We start from the raw sequence: 20,996 nt of genomic DNA, 5'->3' as shown, positions 1-20,996 counted from the left end.
GGTATTAGGTAAAATTCTGCGTCTGCCGAGATTGTGACAACTCGGAAAATAAAAATGTTTGGGTACACCGGTGTTTCATTTGTACGTATGTGTATGTATGTGCTATGTCAGACTATTAACTTTAGGTTGATATTGATGGTTGAAGGTACAGCCTAAAAAGAATATCAATTTTCCTTCGATGCAGGCAGCCTAAAATAAATATCAATTTTCCTTCGATGTAGGCAGCTTTCCACCTCAGTGATGCTTCCGGCCATTCTAAAGATCACCCTCCTTAAGGTGCGGCGGAGTTAATCCCAGAAGGACTTTCTTGGATGCTGCCGGGTATGTGCTCATTACCGCACTGATACTTACTCCAACCTGTTGCGCTGAGTTTAGTCTTAGCTTGTCGATATGTGTTTCCAATATGCGCCTTACAGAGTAATTTTGGGTCTAGTTTTATTCCCAAATATTCGGCTCATTTTCTCGTTTCACCTCCATATCATGTAACCTAATGGCTCTCAGGTTATCAAGCTTACGCTTTCTAGTGAATAGTTCTATGCCAGCTTCGGCTGGATTGATGCACAGTCCCGACTTCCTGCACCAGGTACTAGTAATTCTTAATCTAGTTTGGATTTTATCATATAGGGTCGTTCTCATATTTACCCCTACAGAATAAAACAATGTCCCCAGCGTAACCCCGGACTCCTGTATTCTAGTATTTGTTAACTCTCCGAAGAATTGATCCACTACCATACTCTACATAATAGTTCTATTTTCCTACTCTCTAACATTTTGGCCATCCAGAAGGTCAGTGTGTTCCCCACTCCCTTGCAGATCAGGGCAACTTGTATCCCTGTGTGAGACGTGTTATCGAACGTTTCTTCGATGTCCAAAAACGCATGCAGTGCTATTTTTTTTGTTTCTATGGTATCCCGTATTACATCACCTAGCTGATATAGGGTAGTTTCGGTTGCCGGTCCTGCCCGGTAAGAGTATTGACACTGAAAAAAGGAGTTGCGCATTAAAACGTTAGCCCCGTTAGCCCTAATATAGTTGTCTATGACCTTCTCCATCGTTATATATGAGCTATGAGACAAATTGATCTGATAGATTCAGGGTGAAAAGGATTGACCTGCTTTCGGAATAATACGTATAGATGAGCACTATGGAGGCCTTTACCACTCTTAGACGAGATCCTAAGATGATTTCTAGGCCTCTCTGGAGCAGTACTGGGAAGATGTCAACTACTGCGGATGATTTCAGTGGTTTGAAAGTTTGCAATGCCTACCTTATCCTAGCTTCCGAGTGTACCTCTTTTGCTAGTTTCCAGTTCTCCTTTGTTCCCCTTCTGCTTGTTGCCACTTGCCGCCCTGCGGTAGTATCCCGAGAAATGAGTTCCGAGAAGCAGATGTAATCTGCCCACTCATCCTTGGGAAATGTCCCATCAGCTCTTACATGGTGGAGGTTTGCCTGGGTTAAGAGTGTCGCTGTCCATCTTGAGCCTAGAAGATGCAGGTCTAGGTCGTCCGGCTTTTCCTCCTCACTGGGTGGTAAGTCTGCTTCTCTGCTTGATCTAGTCTTTTCAGCCTCCATGTCGTCCTGGATTCTGTTGGGGATTTCGGTATTTTTTCCACCCCATTTTAAAGAAACGTATTTGCTCAGAAGAAACTGCGCCCTCATTAAGGGCGAGGAAAGTTTTAAAATTACTAACTTACGCTAACTTAATCTAACTAAACCTAACATGGTTACTTGAAAACTATTTTCCACAGTCAGCACATTATATTTCCAGTGCTTATCCTTTATGCACTTCCAAGCAAGGAGAAGAAGCAATGAAAAAGAGAATTTGATATTTAAGGATGGAATTCACTATTTGGCAGGCCCAAAGAAATCTGGCCAGTCGGGTTATTTTACCCTGCTGATGCAGTCTTCTAACGTTAGGATTTATATGGTTCTTTCGAAAAGCCTTTCCATGATATTGAAAATAAATTCTCTGTGGTCTAACATTTGCTCGCTAATATACTTCGGTGTTCCGACCGCACATGTTGCTCTTCCCATTGTATGACAGTCCAGTGTAGTGGCTTAGTATCTAGCGTTCGAAGGCCGTACACTTTTCCATGGCTTCCGATGAACATGTGATGCACGTTGGGGCTCCGTAACATATGATTGATTGCATCAGGGTTTTAGATCAATCTTCTTACGGAGAAAAAAGTAGATTCTATGAAACGCACTGCGTCCCTTACTGATTGCGAGGTTAAGCTGAAGCTTGAACTTTAGGAATGCATTGAATTGGATTTCTAAGTGTTTTATCGATTCTAGCTTGCTCAGTAGGGTATTCTCGACTTTGAGTTTTAAGCGTCCAGCATTATTGTGGGTGGGCCTAGAACCAGGGTATCTAGATTTTCTCCGAAAGATACAGACCCGTGTTTTGCCTCGTTTATTTTTATTCCCCATTTTTGTTAGTATTTTCAGAGAAGTACGATGTAATCCTCGGTTGCTTTAGCTGCCTTGTTAAGCCGGAGGTCTGAAGTATAAATTAATCTGTCATCGGCAAATTGAATCAGGGCAGTATCGATTTCAGGGGACGGAACGTCCACTGTGAAAATGTTATCTAGGGTTGGGCCAGAGACGAACCCTTGCGGTGCTGCAGATCGGAAATTTCCTTTCCGAAGCTGAAATCGAAGTGTCTATCTTCGGAAAGGCTGATAGGAGGGCTTATAATGGGGATAGTATCTTGATTGAGACCGCGGGGAGGTTTCTTGGGACGGAATTTGGAATTTCGTTAGGCCCGGCTACTTTTTATTGTTTAACGTTTTCACCCGGAGGGGGGGGGGGGGTTGAGTTGTGGTAAATCCAAAAAATAGGTCGAGAAAAAAGTGGTGAGTTTGTAGCAACTTCTCCAGGTTGATTGGTGATTGAACAGTCATAGTGAAATTTGGGTCTTGGTGTGGAGGAGATACATTCAGCTATCACTCGAAATATTCCGCAAGGATGTATGGACCAGCGGATGGGTTGGTATTGGACTTCATCGCCTGTATGACTACAATCGAGATTCAATATTTGTCCGTGATGGCAGAAATTTCGAATATTTTCCGCTGAAATCCATTGGAGTTAACTCGTTGAATTAAAATGATTTTTGTTGGTTCGAGCTTGCACTGCATCCGAACTCTGTAGCTTGCAGGGTTTCAGGTCGGATAACGTCTAAAATATGCATTTCTTTGAAATGGCGTTGGGATGCAAGATTCTGTTACATACATACACAGTAGATATAGTGAACTGGGAAGAGTTCAACGTCGCTGGTAGCCAGAATTGAGAGCAGTTACGTCAAAATCTAGTGTGTCGAAGTTGCACGAGAAAAATTGTACACACGTATTTCTGTTTCTTGCATTGAAAAGGTCTTGCCAGATTTAGAACAGGTGGTTCCAATACAAAAAATTAGCTGCCAGCAGGAGCAAGTAAGTTGCTTCTCAAATATGTGCAGCCCGCCATCAAGTAGATGGTGGGCTAAGGACAAGCTCATCCCAAAACAAAATTCATTTTTAAAATATTTTGTCCTTAAGCAATTTCTTATGAAAATATTTTAAAAAGTGAAATCTACTCAAGTGAAAATAAACCCATTTCTTTAGATTTGTAATCTGTTCATTGTAGTTCGCATAAAAAATCTAAAAAATATTATCTTTCAAGTATTCAATCCATACCCTCATTCACTATCTAAATGCTTAATATCATTGGCACGTTATTTCGCAATCAATAAGATGGTCAACGAATAGGGAAGGGAATCGCAACAGCAGTTGGGATATTCTTGTAGTTACGATATTGGAACTTGATTTCCCACAATGTTCAATCGAGCTTCTCCTCGAAACGAACTAGGCACTTCCATCGAATCACGAGAGTTGCACTCATTTCTCTACGGAAATATGTATACGCTCGCGTGACCACACCAACCCAATCCTTAGAGGCAAAGGATAGCTGCGTTCATCCTTCCGTAAAACCCACCTTATTACGGTGGGCAACGTCAAATATAAGCACCAGAGTGTGTGTTCACCCACTTCAACCCGTCCTAATTCCTCCCAAGCTCGTTAAAAGCCTCGGGTTTAAATTTCCACCTAAAAATCAAAAAGGTTTTTCCCATCTCGCAAGGTAATTAGCGTTAAGTGAGGATTTGGACTTACTGGTAGAAAAGACAACAACAAAATTTTCTTAAATATTACTGTATCATCTTTATTACAAACTAAATTTAAAACTATATACAAGTACATCAGGTTCCATATATTCATAAAGTTAATCTAACTCATCCCTTATCATTTCCTCCCTGAAAAGGTTTTCTAATTGATTTATGAGTCCCACGGCTCGAATATTCTCTTTCAGCAGGGCAAACTGTTCCAACGGTCCAAGCTGGTTCAAGGCTTCCCGATAATTCGAAATTTCCTTTGCGACCTCCGAGTCGTTTCCATTAGCTACATCAGCTTCTAAGTTATCTTTTTCGATGTCCATTTGTATTGCGGAGTCAGTGCTATCTGATCGGAAGTTATCCGTAATTGAATTTTCTGACTTTGAATCTTCATTGAAAAGTTCATTTTCATTTGTGTCTCCGTCAGGGCAAATCAGTGAGTCGCCATATTCCCGACGTAAATCCTCAATTATGATGCTAATGCCCAAAGGTTTCCTGTCTGCAGGGTTGATATCTGTTTCTTGCTTAATATTCAGTTCCATGTTGAGAAGTTTGTACTTTTGCTTGAACTGGATAAGCCAAGCGCTGGTTGGTTTGAAGTCCCGAAAATTGATTAGATCGGCGATTTCTTGTCCAAAGCTCCGCAGAATATCATCTGTGATGTTGATATGATAACATCGGGCCCGTTTAACCCACTCATGCAAAATGACTCCAGTAGTGTTCAGGAGTGAAAACTCAGGTCTAGGGATCCGTTTTTTAGTTCGTGACCACATCATCAAGTATTTTTTGCGTTTGCGCAAGATATTCTTGATTTGCCTCCGTCCGCATTCAAATTTCTCTGACAAGAAGCGAATATCTGGAGTCTGTTCGTATTGCTTTAGTACATTGATCCTTTGTTCCAGATTCAACCTATTCCGGATAACATTGCCCGAATTCTACAAAACAGAACAAAATATGTTTAATTTCATGATTCAAACAATGTCCAAGTTACCTTACATCGAACGTTTTTCCTCTTTCAAACATGTGCGAAATGCTACTTAACTCGTCCATGTTTCCTCAGTGACTACACAGATGCATCAAGGGTTGGCAGAGCCGCAAAGACTAAATATCGATTTACCAACACACTCGCTTTCCCACGCCGTCTAGCTCCTCACTCCGACTATACGAGTTACGTGGACGTTGAATGAGCAGCCCCAGCAGAGTCGACCGAAGACTCGTATCTCGACGACCCAAGCGAGCGACTGAGTCCCTAAAATGAGGACTGTCTGCAAATACGAATCGATAGCATAGGAAGCTCCAACGTACATAGGAAGCAAAATACGTTCGGAGGGACTAAATCGAATGGCGAGCGAACATACAACGTTCCTTTCTACAAAGGACGTTGAGATAAACGAGGGTTCTACCCAGGCTATCGGGGCCTTTCGTAAAGGACTTTGGGTCATTATGAAATCCATTCGGTCCGCTCACATTTCCAGAGAGCGCATTCACCCTCATTGTTATTTTCCACTCCAGCATTGGCTGGGTAGGGCATGATAAAATTAAAGTCGTTCGCTTGAGGCTTTAAGGACTGTGAAAATGTTGTGCTACTCGTTCCTCGGAAAAGTTTCCTGCTTGGTTGTATGCTGGTGCACTAGTTATTCTATCTGGCTTCAAGTTTCGTTCTGGCTCTTATATAGATAGCAAAGTCCCCTGCAAATGGGGATTTCCTATTCGTAGGAAGTTTTCTTAGAAAGAAAGATAAGTTAGATTGAAAGAATGGAAGGAATGATTATCAGAAGCATGGGAGGGTCAATGACACTTCAAAGACCGTCAACCTAGTATTCATCATGACTGCACAAGTTTGTTTATGATGTGAATTCAACTAATTTTAGGAAATCTTAAACTGAATATAAATCTATCATCGCTTAACTCCCAAATGTAGTTATTAGTGCTTTTCTTCCAATGTAACAACAAATTGGAAAGCAGAACTGGGCACTTTCGGTGGTTTTTTGCACAACTTTTCATATGTAGGCGTAGTCTTTCATTCTAATTGTACTGCACTTTATGATATCACAGGATGCAGGATGTACGCAAATCATTTATAAATATTGTAGTAATTGTTAATAAGAAACTTAGCCATATCATTCATATAACATGCTGGTCCCAGACTAAGGAAAAGCAGAAGGGTTTGAGGCAAGGTATTTTGTACAATTCAGTAAAATAAAGAGGAAATTCTGAAATCAGGAAAAAATATATTTTAGTATGCTGGGATTTACTCAACTATGCTTAATCCTCCTGATCTCTTTTGGTGATAGGTAACGCAACAGGTCAACCAATAAAACGCATTCCAACTTTCAAACCATGCTTCGTGGATATACAAATTGATCGACAACTTCGATGCTCTGCCTATTAATGCAGATAAGGAGAGTGCGATGACCAGTCAGACTCAGAACCTAGGTTTTATTGGCGTTTATCTTCAGTCAAATTCTACATGGCTTTCTTTCCAAATCCATAGCTATTTGGCTATGATCAACGGATCACGTGAGAGAGCAAACAGATGTGATGAACGTTGTCGAAGTGTTTGAGGAAAGATGTCCTCGTCCATTGAACTACTCCCGAAATAATATAGGTAACAAGATGGTGAACTCCGCTTTGGACCTCAAATTCATCTGAGATTTTACCTCTTTCCAGCACGGGGCCTTTTCTACCATCATATGTCGCCCTAATAATGGTTATTATTATAGTTTCTCCGGAATGCCTCCTTCCCTGCGTAAAACAATCGAGATACACTGCTGCTTCACGCTATCGGAAGCTTAAATGAAATCGATGAAGACCAGACCCTCTTAACTCCGCCCATTATTCCGCATTCCTAGGATTTTCACAGGAGTGGAAGTAGCAGATCTGCAGTAACTGCAGGCACAGCGGTAAGTAACTCGGCGGAGAGACCGTCAAGCTCAGCGGCTTTACTGCATTTGAGCCATAAATCGCCGAAATTATTTTTCTTCTGTTTGGAGGAACAGTCCGTATTCGAATGGTACTAGCTGTTTCATCCAAAAGAGGCAGAACTTCACCAGATATGATACGGCTAAGAACCTTAGTTAATTGTCCTTTCCGCTTTTTCAGTTGTTTATGAGCAAGAATGAGAAGTCGATGTTCTTCATAGGACCATCGAGGAAATTGCGAGCATATGCAATCATTTTCGTGATGCGAAATCGTGGCGTTCAGCGATATTTTCCTCTTCTCTGACCAGCGCAATAGCAAATTCTCTCTTGTCACGGCGTATACTACGCTGAACTTCCCGGGATTTTGCTTGGTATCAGAGTTTGAGCGCGTAACGTCCGTAATCGCTTGCAGTAGTCAATAAAACCTTCAACTCCTTTCATTCATCGATCCGCTTCGCTAGTCAGCCAGATCTTTTAACCCTCCTTCGGGACGTGGGCGATGATGGCGGCTCACTGTTCATCGATGTTTGCAGACGGGGTACTCAGTATAACTGACACCTGATCAGCAAGACAGCTCTTTCTCTAGCGAGCGACAGTTGGATCATATAAGCAGTCGATGTTGAACTTCGGGGTCGCAGCTCCTCAACCCTGCAAGAAGTGGCGGACGCAACATACAGGTGACCGTCAAATGATCCTTTTCGACAGCGATGTCAGCCTCTCTTCTTACTCACATCAACACACCTAAATCTACTGTTGATCGTAAAGTGGTCAATCTGATTGCTCATACGGCGTGGGTCAGTTCAAACCCAGCTGACTTTGTGGCAGACTCTGTGCTCGAATAATGTGCCACCAAGAACGAGGAGGTGGAAGTTGCGGAAATCCACGTTACGTAACACTGTGTCCCCATTACATGCCGGAGCAGAGTGTTGTCAGAATTCAGACCCGAATCTTGCAATTAGAAGTCTGTCACAAACCGGCTCCCAGTTCAGGAGGGCACGCCTCGCGGTAGCCGGTAGAAGCAACGCCACACCGCCTGCTGCGTCTGCTACCAATTGGCTTTGAAGAGTACAGAAGCACATTTCCGCAAAAATGAACGAAGTACTCTGCAATGTGCCACCATCTTACTTCTCTTATCCAGCTTATACCCGCTCAAGATGGAGAAAGCGAGCATTCTGAGGTCGCTCGATGAAATTGTCGAGAGCCATGCGCATATTCCAGAATCTAATCATAGTCCGTTTTCGATAGCGAAATGTCTTCGGCGTTAGGTCAATCCCTATCCAAGGCATTATTGACGTTTCAAAATGTGTAGCCCAGAAATGTTGCTTTTAGTCGTATTTTACGACAAGCAGGGTAGACTTTGAGCGTATTCTTAAACCTCGAGTCAACGGGCTCACAATCTTAGATCAAATCATTAGTACAGTAATCGTAAATCGCTATCAGCGCACTCAATGTTGATACCCTCGTTGGTAAGACGATGGAACTTTCAAGAGCCCCCGCAAGAGGCACATATATCTATGCTCGCGCAGCTTTTGGCAGCGATATAGAACGCTAACGCGGTAAAAATGGCAATAAACTTTTCTACTTTTGTAGTTCAAGCATTCAATATAATAATAATAACATTTGGCCTCGCCGTAGTCTGTATGAAGCCCGGTTATGAAATGAGGAGGGATGGACATATTCAGTCTGAATAGCTGTACCCACCAGAGCGTCTCATGGGGTAGATGTGGCAAGTGCAGAAAGTCTGTAGTCTTGCAGCTTACTTTCTGAGGAAGCTATCACCATACCTGGCAGTTAGATATAAAAATACAAATCCAGAAATAAGAGGAAGGGGGGACTTAAGGTCCGGTACGGATATCCGGCGGGAGCCTTCTGACTTGATGATTAGGTCGGGCTCCCGTAATGGACAGCCCGGCGTCGAAACTGCTAAATATGGGGTGTCTCGATGACTAGGCGCTACGATGACCAGGAGCATAGCTCTGCTTGCTTCTACTTTACCACAATTTGTGCCGACCACTATAGCAGGTTTACGTAGGCAGCGGATGAAGACTGGGAAAATTAACCTATTTATCATCCGATCGTACTATAACATAACGTGAAAAGGAGGGGAACATGTACAACATTTTACCGCGCCTCGGTGCACCATAGATTTGTTGAGCGTTTCCCGCAATACACGGACGTAACTGTGCAGCAGGTTGCAGACCAGTACCGCTTTATTGGTCGCAGCGACATCGTGGAATTCATCAGGGAGGGTGTTCGAATTGAGGTCATCGGGGAAACAGGTGGCCAAAAGTCGATGGGGCAGAGGTGGTGGCATCAACAACACCACGTGGCACTGCAGGCAACAATTTCAGTACCCACCAAAGCACTCTTCTTCACCGTTCAGCTGAAGTCACCTCAAGAAAAGTTTTGAAAAGATTGACAATTTGGAAATCGAAAATCTAACTGTCTGTTGGTTCAGGTGCTCAGAGGTGGCAGTGAGGAAGACGGGGCGGCAACCCTGTCGGCCAAACCAAAACCAAGTGGCCGAGGAGAATCTCCATAGTAGTGGCACCGGGAGACGCTGTATTCGCTTTGGCTTGCCGGCCGTGATGCAGTAGGCGAATGCTCCAAAGGCTTAATCAGGGCGATCAGACCCTAAAGTGGCAAATTAGTCACGAAACCTTACCAGGGGTATACTGGTACCATGGGAACTGGGTTAGCTCCTGCACTCTCATACTTCGTGTGAACTCCCGTTGTATGTGAGTGCAGCTCGGTTATTTGCGGTAGGCTCGCTAGTGGGAGTTTCATGGTGGTTGTGGTTGTGCTCAAGCGAGAAGAGATCTTAGGGCCTCGGCGTGGTGTTGCGTTTCAACACGGGTGCCGTACGCCTTAGTTCGGTAGAGATTTAGGTATGTCTTGCATCCACCAGTATGAATTCTAAGCCATGCACTTGGTATAGACTGGTACCGTTGTTGCTTGTCTCAGCGGGGCTCTGATTGTGGTCACAAAATCAATCCGTGTTTTAAGAAGGCCGTGGGATTAAGTCGCAAGACAGGTGCTCACGTTAAACCCTCAAGGACTTAACTGTCTGTTAGTTCAATATATTGTTCTTGTTGCCTTTTCTGCAATATTTAATGTTTTGGTTAGCATTTTTGTACTATGATACTTCAGTCGGATGAATAATTATCTAAAAATAGAAACAAGCTTGAAAATATTGTATAATGTGTGTAATAAAAAAATAAATAAACATTAAAAGATTGTATCTTTGTATTGTGGAGATTCGCTTTTGCGTTACTGGTTAGTAAGACCGAAGAAACCGACGATCGAAAATTCGTTTAGAACGTCGACGTGATTCATTACGGCAGGACATTGTGTCCACGAAGCAGCCGAGCCTCTTCAAATCATTCAACGCATTCCAACAGAGCGTCAAGACAGTACAGTTTGGCAATTTGGTTTAGGCAAGTGTCGAATCTAAGCCGTCCCCAAAGGTAATCACGAGCCACATGCCGGACATAGCATTGCATTGGTGGGCTCCACATTCAGGCTTCTACAAATATCTAGGACTTCTGCAAAGAAACCCTGCCCGAGTTGGTTATCTGAAGCGTGCTCTGCTGTCCGAATTCCTGCGACGTAAACCTGTTACTGAAATTGTATCTCTCGGAGAAACATGAAATAAGCGCACGGAATGTGTTCGATATCCTTTCACTGGCTTGTGCATTCGGTATACTGGCGTGGGCGAAGACCGATTTGAAAAACGTCCGGCGGTGGAAACGGACTACTATGTCCAATTTCCAAATACATTACCGACGTTGCGGCACATCATCAGTCGACTCGCTACGTGCTTATTTTTTCAGCAAACAGCTGACGAGTCCCTTGCATCCGGCTGTTTGTAAGGCAGATTCCACTTAACTTGAAGGATCGTTTCAATCCTCTGAGTGGGGTCACACCAGGAGCGTGTCGATAAATGGAGCCATGACACAGCGAACATGTGGCGCGGCAGGATTCGCAGCATTCGAAATTTATTTCGAATGTTGCGAGTGCGAGCGAATAGATGGCGCGGATCTATCCACTTTGCGTAGCACGCCACGGGAGTGGAAGATCGCAGTAATTATGTTTTTCAGACATGTCACTGATTTTTATTATTAAGTTGGGAATTGATAAAAAAGACGGAAGTCCTTTTTGACTTGGAAAATAGAATTGGAGTTGAGTTCGCTGACTAGAATTAGGACTAATAATATGTAAAACCGTTAATATTAAATGTTCACTTAATTCTTCTTCTTCTTTTTCTTCAGCCTTTGTCCCGTTCACAAGCGGGGTCGGCTCGTCGTGATCGGCTTCGCCATTTGGCTCTATCGAATGCCTGATCTGGGTGCAATCTCGAGGCTTTCAAATCCCCATCCAGCGTATCAAGCCACCGTTGCTTAGGTCTGCCTTTTGGTCGTTTACCATCGACTTCGATGTTCAGACCAATCTTTGCAAGTGAATTCTCGTTTGCACGAATTGCGTGACCATACCATCGAAGACGCCTCTCTCGCAACTTTTCCACGATCGGTGCAACCCCATAACGATCGCGGATATCCTCATTTCGGATGTGATCTAAACGTGTGACGCCACTAGTCCAACGTAGCATCTTCGTCTCCATTACCGCGAGACGCCGTTCATTGTCTTTTATGGTCGGCCAACACTCAGAACCATAGAGAGCGACTGGACGGACAACATTGCGGTAAATTTTAGATTTGAGACGTTCGTTGATACGTCGATCACAAAGGACACCAGTTGTGGAACGCCACTTCATCCAGGTTGCGTTAATGCGTGAAGCAATTTCATAACGCAGCTCTCCATTGGCTGATAGCGTTGACCCGAGGTATTTAAATCGCTCAGATCTGGGCAGATCACTGCCGCTGACAGTGATTGTGCCTGTTTCATGGGGATCGGTCGTCAAAAATTCAGTTTTGTTTAAATTCAATCTGAGACCGTGTTGCATGAGGCGATCATTCCATTTTTGAACAAGTTGCTCGAGATCATTTTTGCTATCAGATGCTAGGAAAACATCATCTGCATAAAGCAGTGTGTAGGGCGCTGGACGTTGGATATCCCGTGTGACGGTGTCCATAACAAGGACAAAGAGGAGTGGTGAGAGGGCACTTCCTTGATGAACTCCAACAGAGACACGAAGCGGTTTTGATACACCCGCCATACTTCGAACTTTACTTTTCGGATCGTGGTAGAGCAATTGAACCCAGCGCACGAGTTCTTCTGGTACGAAGTGTTGTCGTAAAGCATACCAGATGAGTTCGTGTGGTACACGGTCAAACGCTTTCTCTAGATCCAGAAAGGCAATGTAAAGAGGGCGATGCTTCTCACGGTGTTTCTCCATGAGTAACCGCGCAGCGTGTATTGCGTCAGTAGTTCCGCAGTTCTTGACAAATCCGGCTTGATTCACGGTTATTTCAACGATTTCGCGAATACGGTTGTCAAGAATGCGTTCAAAAATCTTGATGGTATGGGAAAGTAACCGGATCGGACGGTAATTTGAACATTCTGCTGGACTACCTTTCTTTTTCCATATTGGAACAGTGGTACTTTCTTGCCAGTCAGATGGTGTTCTTCCTTCCTGAATAACCCGGTTAAAGAATTCACTCAGCCACGGTGTTGGGTCCCAGCTCTTTGCTTTCCAGAGCTCAGATGCGATGTCGTCAGGTCCTGTTGCTTTCCCCGATTTCATTTGTTTTATTGCCTCCTCGACTTCAGTTGCGCTGACTGGTGGAACTGCTCCAAATGTCGGCAATGATTGTGGAAGTGGAGGATGAGCAAATTCTTCAGTTGAAATCTGCTCGAAGTGTTCTCGCCATCTATCCGTCGCGGCTCGACGATCAGTAAGCAAAGTACCGTTCTTGTCATTAACACAACAGAAGTGTTCGATATCCTGTGTGCGTTCATCACGGCTTTTAGCAAGTCGGTACAGATCTCTCTCGCCATCCCGAGTGTCCAGTTTATCGTAAAGATTTTTGAAATGGTTCGCTCGGGTGACAGCGACCGCTTTCTTTGCTTCCCGGTTGGCATTCTTATAAATTTGCCAATTAGCAGGCGTTTTATCGTCGAGAAATTTGTGGTAGAGGCGTTTCTTTTCACGGACCTTCATTTCAACATCATCATTCCAATGTTCACTTAATTATTTTAATAAAAATATAAGTAATGTTAATTACTTAATTGGTGACCCCGGAACTCGCACCAACAGCATCAACAACTAAGATCCCGAATTCCCAGAACCTGCAAAATTGAAAAACTCAAGCACATCATCATCCCCATCAACAAATCGCAGTCTGCGCAAGCACAATCGCTCAGCAGGCAGCCGCAACAACCGATTGGAGATAAGTAAGAGTTCCGCAGCCGCAGCCGCCATCGCTGCCGCAGTCACTTTCGCCGCCGCACTCAACTCCACCATCGCCGCAGAGGTCGAAGCCGCCGCCGTCACCGCCGTAGCCGCTACCGTCGCAGCCGACACCAATATCACCGCTGCAACCATCGCTATCGCAGCAGGAGCCGAAGGCTCCGCCACCATCGCCGCCTCCTCAGCAGGTGCCGCCGTTTTAGTTGTTATAAGTTAATTGTATTTCACTCTAAGTCAATATTAAAAGTGAATAATTGTCCACCATCGCCGACATTGGTGAAGTTCTATTAACGACAAAAATTCGTCCGAGCAACACGGCAGAAATAGAACTTCCAAAGACTGAGAAATCCTTCCAAAACATCAGTAGACCGTACGGCAAGCGATTTTCACGCGTTCGCATCTACAGTTGAGTGTGGAGTGATGTGGTAAACATCACGAAAACGTGTCGCATCTTCACATCCCGAGTCGGAGCAGAGGCAAGAAAAAACGCGAGAAAACCTTCTCTACACAGTGTACTGCGCGACACACGTCGGACCCTCTCCAGAAGTAGATTTTTACGCGACTTCCCGTACGCACGCCCTCCTGCACAACACCTTTCACGCACCGGACTAGTCATCATTGCCACAACGATCAACAACAGCAACAAACGGACGTCCCCAGCACCGCCAACGCCGCAGCTACAGCCGACAAACTCGACCAGCGCCGCCGTCAAGGAGTTATACTTAAGTGAAATTATTATTCATTTATATATAATATTTATTTATTTATTCAGTTAAAAAAAATAGTAATAAAAAAATTGAAATCGCTGCAAGAGACGGCGTGCAGGTGTTTAGCATCGCGAGTCCTCCATTCTCATTGGTGGTGTTTTTGGTCTGCGCTGGATAGCGTCCGCTTCGTTTTTTCTCGTTTCGTGCGTGCATTTGTGGGTGCGACCTGCCGTGTCGGTGTAAAGTTCACCGCGTTTCAGTATAAACTCACCGCGTTTACATCTCAATCTCGTACTTCTCTGTAAGAAAAATGTCTTTTGACAATAAAGACACGGCAGGCCCATCGGACCCGCAAGTGACCGCCCTCGCCGTACGCGTTCCTCCGTTTTGGCGGCGGAACCCCGAACTGTGGTTCGTGCATTTGGAAGCACAGTTCCAAATGTCCGGCATCACATCGGACGCGACCCGTTTCAACTACGCGGTGGTCGGCCTGGACGAAGAGTCCATACTTCTGGTGTCCGACGTGGTGAAGTCGACATCGTACGTGCAGCTCAAGAGCGAGTTGATCAGGCGCCTGTCGGCAAGCGAGTCGGCAAAATTAGACCACTTGCTGGCAGGTTTAACGTTGGGTGATCGAACTCCCAGCCAATTGCTTCGTGAAATGAGGCAATTGGGTGGGAGCAAGATCGGCGACGACCTGATCAAGTCGCTCTGGCTGCGTCGGCTCCCGGAGGGCACCCAGGCGATCCTCGCTTGCGTCTCCGGTTCCTTGGAGGAACTGGCAGCGACGGCCGACCAGGTTCAGGAGGTGTACGTACGCCCAACCTTGGCGGCCGTTCAACCACCGTCGGATGAGGTGGGTGAATTGAGGCGCGAAATTGCTGCATTAACAGCCAGTATGGCCGAGATGCGGGCGACGTTGGACGCTCAGCGTTCGGGCGCCAGATCGCGAGCACGCTCGCGGTCTGCCATCCGAAAAGGGCGATCAGGTAGCAGGTCGTCAAGACAGTCCACGGACCCAGGGATTTGCTGGTACCACCGCAGATTCGGGGATAAAGCGACAAGATGTACGCTACCGTGTAGATTCTCTTCTACCGCAAAAAACTAGGTCCGCGGGGGGTCTTGGCGGCGGCCACCCAGAACGCAGCGCCACGTCGCCTAACTATTTTCGACCCCCTCAGCAGGCGCAACTACCTCGTCGACACGGGTGCGGAGGTTTCGGTTCTTCCCGTACCGTGGCGGATGTCAGCTTCCCCATACTAGGTGCAGACTTCCTGTGTCACTATGGATTGCTGGTGGACTTGCAAAACAAGTCTCTTATAGATTCCACGACCAACCTTAATTCGTCGGGACATATGGTATCTCACCCAGGCAATAATCTTTCCGTTCTTTTAGAAGACATTACCGACTCTCGTGTTCGGGCACTTCTCCAAAAGTTCAGCCAGATTACTACCAACTGTAGTCTCTCCAAACCAGTGAAGCACAATGTGCAGCACCACATTATCACTACTGGTTCCCCGATCTTCTCGAAGGTGCGTCCTCTACCATCTCAGAAACTGGCAATTGCACGGAAAGAGTTTGAACAACTCGTTCAACAGGGTATCTGCAGGCCCTCAAACAGCTGTTGGTCTTCCCCACTGCATATGGTCCCTAAGCCAAACGGCGAATGGCGCCCATGTGGGGATTACAGAAGGCTAAATGCACAGACTGTTCCTGACCGATATCCAATTCCACTCATCCACGACTTTGCGCATCACCTCGCAAATTGCCGCATCTTTTCGACCTTGGACTTAACCAAGGCTTATCACCAAATTCCAGTAGCTCCTGAAGACATTCCAAAGACGGCAATATGCACACCCTTTGGACTCTTCGAGTTCACCCGAATGACTTTCGGATTGTGCAATGCGGCGCAAACCTTTCAAAGGTTCATTCACTCAGTCCTGCGAAACCTCGAATTCTGTTTCGTATATTTGGATGATGTTTTGGTCGCTTCTTCCTCTGAGTCTGAGCACTTAGCCCATCTCGAGTGCATTTTTCAACGTCTCCTTGAGGCCGGTTTAGTCCTAAACGTTGAGAAATGCAAATTCCTTCAACAACAGGTGAGATTCCTCGGCCATTTCATTTCCCCTGAAGGAATACAGCCCGACCCAGACAAGGTGCAAGCTATCACAAGCTTCCCGCGTCCAAAGACAGTGAGGGAGTTGAGGAGGTTCTTGGGCATGCTAAACTTCTACCGTCGTTTCCTGCCCAAGGCCGCCCATCTCCAGTCCATTTTGAACGCGTACTTGTCTGGCCCCAAAACTAAGGACACACGAGAGATCGTGTGGTCTGAAGAGGCTATCTGCGCGTTTGACAAATCTCGTCAACAACTGGCTGACGCTACACTTTTGGCATTCCCTCTTCAAGATGCACCCCTAGCCGTTTTTGTTGATGCCTCTGACATCGCAGTAGGTGCTGCCCTTCACCAAAAGGTGGACCAAGTTTGGCAGCCGTTGAGCTTCTTCTCGAAGCAGTTGAATCCCGCTCAACGGAACTACAGCACCTACGATCGCGAACTGCTCGCCGCATACCTGTCCATCAAATACTTCCGTTTCTCCCTAGAAGGCAGGCCGTTCACAGTGTTCACGGACCATAAGCCTCTCACGTTCGCTTTGAAACAGAAGCCCGACAAAGCGTCCCCTCGTCAGCTTCGACACCTGAGCTTCATAAGCCAGTTTACGTCGGACATCCAGCACGTGTCCGGGAAGGACAACATTGTTGCTGACGCTTTGTCTCGTGTCTCCGAAGTTAACATCCCCGCCTCACTCGATTTCTCGGCTATTGCCAAGGCGCAAGTGGATGACGCAGCACTTCAGAGCCTCAGGTCCAACCCCAAATACAAATTTCGGGAGTTGCCCATCTTCGGCTCAAACCTCTCGCTCTGCTGCGAAGACTCGGAAAAGGGACCTCGGCCATACATTCCGGCCACATTTCGCAAGGAAGTGTTCCACGCAGTTCACGACTTGGCGCACCCCGGCATCAGGACAACAAACCGGTTAGTCACCGGAAAATACTTCTGGCCCTCCATGAACAAAGATATTAATTCCTGGGCCAGAGAGTGCATCGCATGCCAAAAGTGTAAAGTCTCCAGGCATGTTGTTAACCATAAAATCCTAACTGACCATTACTCTGCTATATTTAGTCCATAAACCTTACGTTTCTTGAAGAAATGCAACTAAAGGCTTGGCTTCAATTCTTACAATTTTAGCGGAGCCATTCGAACGTCATTTGGACCGATAAATACCCACTTTATTACGGGGATCGACATAAACCTGGATGCGACATTTTACTTGTTTAAGGGGGTCATCCCGTGTGAAGGCCGTTTTTTTTCGCTTTTTTAGAAATTTTTTGTGAAGAACTGGATAAAGATACAAATTTTCCACCATATATTTGTTAATATCTTGAGCATGCGCAACAATTTTTCCAGTCCGCTAGCATAGTTCATTATTGAAATACAGTGCAATTTATGCACCCATCTCCAAAAAAGGTATTTTTCTGCTGCCACGCTAGAGGGCGCTGCGATCATCTTAAAGAAAAAAAGTAAACGGCATTTTAACGTGCAGACTTATCAACAGTACTTAAACTAGGATTATTAAAAAATATTAAAAACTAAATTTTTGGTGCCTTGTTAAACTTTTTTTGTGAATTTTGGGTGTTTTTTCACGGCTTTTTCAATGAATTAAAAAAAAATACTGAATGAATCGCAATTATCCCAGTTTGCGGACCGTAGAAATATGTTCCTCATAAGTCGTGAAAATTTCAAAGAATTTGGTTGGATAGATTTCGGGCTATGCTGACAGCTGATTTTCAATATGCAGTTTCGAGAAAAATGCATTTAAAAAGTATAATGTGATTTTTAGCCATAAAATATTAATTGATCATTAATCTGCAATACCAAGTCTATAAACTTTAGGTTTCTTCAATAAACACATATACAGCCTTGGCTTCATTTCTTGTTCTGTTAGCGAAGTCATTCGAACGCCATTCGGACCGATAAATACGCGTGTGACTTATTACGTGCTTAACACTATAATTTCCGGACGACTCCAAATATCAAAAAATCATTTTGCCTATCTGAAATAATAAGAAATAAAGATAATTAATCGTTGGAAACATGTTGCCTATATATTCTACACTATATCTAGATACAATAGTAAAGTAACCCGACATAACCTCCCGTATAATGTGATTCTGAGAGAAAGCAGCTTTCCAACTAACTTCATATGGACATTCACTCAACGATTTGCTGATGATTGGACCCTCCATCCAAAGGACTCTCTTTGAAACACTGCTATGGGGCCGTCTATGCAAAATCATAATAGCCGGTGACATTGCAAAAATGTACCGGCAAATTGAGGTGGATCCTAGAGATCGTGATTCTCTTCAAATCGGCGACCAAGGAGGAGGATTAGTTCTAGCATCACCAGACTATTCGATCCAATCGGGTGGTTACACCCATCAATCCTCATCGGTAGCACAATACTGGAAAAGCTATGGCAGAAAAAGCAGATTTGGACGAGGCGCTTCCCGATGTGATAAGCAAAGATTGGCATTCATATATTAATGACTGTAAGTAGTTTGAGAAAGTAAATATAACTCGCTGCCGTATCACCCGAAGTAACCTTATTGAGTTACATGGCTTCTGCAACGCCTCCATGGATGCCTACGCCGCTGTCATATACTTGAAAATTATAAATGAATTCTGCGACGCACAGGTGCAGCTACTGATATAAAAATGAAGCGTTACTCTTTTGTAGGTACAAAATATACCAGGACTAAAATTCCGTGGAGCAGAAATATTCACTAGATCAATAAAACAAACCATAAAAACAATAAACTTTGGCCAAGATGTTAAGAAGGTGTTCTGAACGGATTCTTCAGCAGTATTGGAATGGCTTGACCATCATCCTAGTAAATCGAAGACATACGTTGCCAATAGAGTTAGCCTGTCATTCTCTCAGCGACCTAAGCCATTGGAGGCACGTGGAATCTAAATATAATCCGGCTGACAGCGCTTCACGGGGGTTAAGGGAGTCATCCCCTGTGTCGGATTCGCGGAATCGATTTTTTTTGGCATCAATTGTATCTAGTTATAGTGTAGAAGGCAAAGTGATTTTTTGATATCCGGAGTCATTCGGAAATTATAGTGTTAAACACATAATAAGTCAAGTCATTTATCGGTCCGAATGAAGTTCCAATGACTTCGCTAAAAAGACAAGAATTGAAGCCAAGACCGTACATGTGTTTCTTCAAGAAACCTAAGGTGTATGGACTAGGTATAGCATATTAATGGTCAGTTAAGGTTTTATGGCTAAAGATCGCATTTTACTTTTTAAATGCGTTTTTCTCGAAACTACATGTTGAAAATCGGCTGCCACCATAGCCCAAAATCTATCCAACCAAATTCTTTGAAATTTTCAGGATTTATTCAGAACATATTTCTACGGTCCACATATTAGGATAATTGCGATTCATTCAGTAGATTTTTTTTTATCCATTGGAAAAGCCGTGAAAAAACGCCTAAATTCAAAATAAAAGTTTAACAAGGCACCAAAAATTTAGTTTTTAATATTTTTTAATAATCCTAATTTGGGGACTGCAGTTAAGTCTGTACGTGAAAATGCCGTTTACTTTTTTTCTCTAAGATGATAGTAGTGGTCTCTAGCGTGGCAGCAGAAAAACACCTCTTTTCGGAGATGGGTGTATAAATTGCTCTATATTTCAATAACGAACTATGTGATCGGGCTGGAAAAATTACTATGCACGCTCAAGATAGGATTGGAAATTCTCAGGGTAGGCGGAAGACTCGAACATGCAAAAATGTGCGAATCGTTAAAATATCATAAGCCCAAAATGCAAATTGGTAGAGTTGATCGTAAGGGAATTCAACCGTAAAACAATACATGGAAGTAGCTAAATTATGATAGCCACCCTGTGTACAGAATTCGAGATTCCCCAGCAACAAAAGTTAGTTAAGTCGTGTATACACAAATGCATCATTTGCTTCAAAATAAACTCTCAAATACAATAACAATTCATGGGCAATCTACCAAAGGTCCGAGTAACTCCATCTAAGGCTTTCACCAAGACTGGACTAGACTTTGCAGGACCAATAACCATCAAATGATCCTCTGGCCATGAGGAGCACGAAGGCGTACATCGCCCCCTTTATTTGTTTAGCGGCAAAGGTGAGATATATGTGGAGATAAAGAGCGCTCTCACTGCCGAGGCATGTATTGCTACAATAAAACGATTTGTGGAAAAGCGTGAACTCTACCGGAATCTATATAGCGATTGAAGAGCCAATTTCATCGGAGTAAGCCGAGAATTAAAGGACTAATTTAATAAGGTGCGTTCAGAAACGAGTGCGTATTTTAATCCACCTTCCAGTGTCCTTATTTTAAAGGTCTATGGGCGGCTGGCGTTAAATCCGATAAATTGCATATTGTCAAAGCAATTGACACCACATAAATGATGAAGAGGCTTTGACTCCCGGACATTGCTTGATTGGTGACGGTTAATGATTATATCCCAAGAGACTACTACGGAACCCACATACCCACCCCATTCTTGTAATTCTTGTAATAATTTTTGTAAAAAACAGGATGGAGATGAGGTATCAATCATCTAAATGGAACTGTACCGATTCATAATTAACGTAAGAACTTAAGTTCTTAGTGGGCGGTCTAATGAAATTTATCGCATTTTCAATTTATCTAAATCTACATTTGGTTCAGGATTATTTAGTTTTAAATTATAAATGGTATATTTTTCACATTTCTTTCAAAAGCATTAGGTCATTTGTTAAAATC

The 20,996-nt window shown here is 44.1% G+C and overlaps 1 protein-coding gene across 1 annotated transcript; it reads right to left on the bottom strand.

The window, feature by feature from the left end:
• Window positions 1-4,218: 4,218 nt before the first annotated feature.
• Window positions 4,219-5,397, bottom strand: LOC119649210. Its single transcript, XM_038051267.1, has 2 exons — window positions 5,144-5,397; window positions 4,219-5,082 (listed from the first exon to the last, which is right to left on the bottom strand). The coding sequence occupies exons 1-2, from the start codon at window positions 5,195-5,197 to the stop codon at window positions 4,258-4,260; spliced, it is 879 nt and encodes a 292-aa protein (XP_037907195.1). The 5' UTR covers window positions 5,198-5,397; the 3' UTR covers window positions 4,219-4,257.
• Between the last annotated feature and the right edge of the window lie 15,599 nt (window positions 5,398-20,996).

The sequence above is a fragment of the Hermetia illucens genome, chromosome 2 (genome assembly GCF_905115235.1).
Source record: "Hermetia illucens chromosome 2, iHerIll2.2.curated.20191125, whole genome shotgun sequence".
Classification (NCBI taxonomy): domain Eukaryota; kingdom Metazoa; phylum Arthropoda; class Insecta; order Diptera; family Stratiomyidae; genus Hermetia; species Hermetia illucens.
Note: the sequence above shows the minus strand (reverse complement) of the source record. Positions and strands in the feature narration are given on the sequence as shown.

Bases quoted from the DNA above. Each gene is read 5' to 3' on its own strand.
- LOC119649210 (XM_038051267.1), bottom strand. From the start codon at position 5,197: ATGGACGAGTTAAGTAGCATTTCGCACATGTTTGAAAGAGGAAAAACG. The intron at 5,083-5,143 runs GTAAGGTAACTT...TCTGTTTTGTAG, and splicing joins AAAGAGGAAAAACGTTCGAT to AATTCGGGCAATGTTATCCG.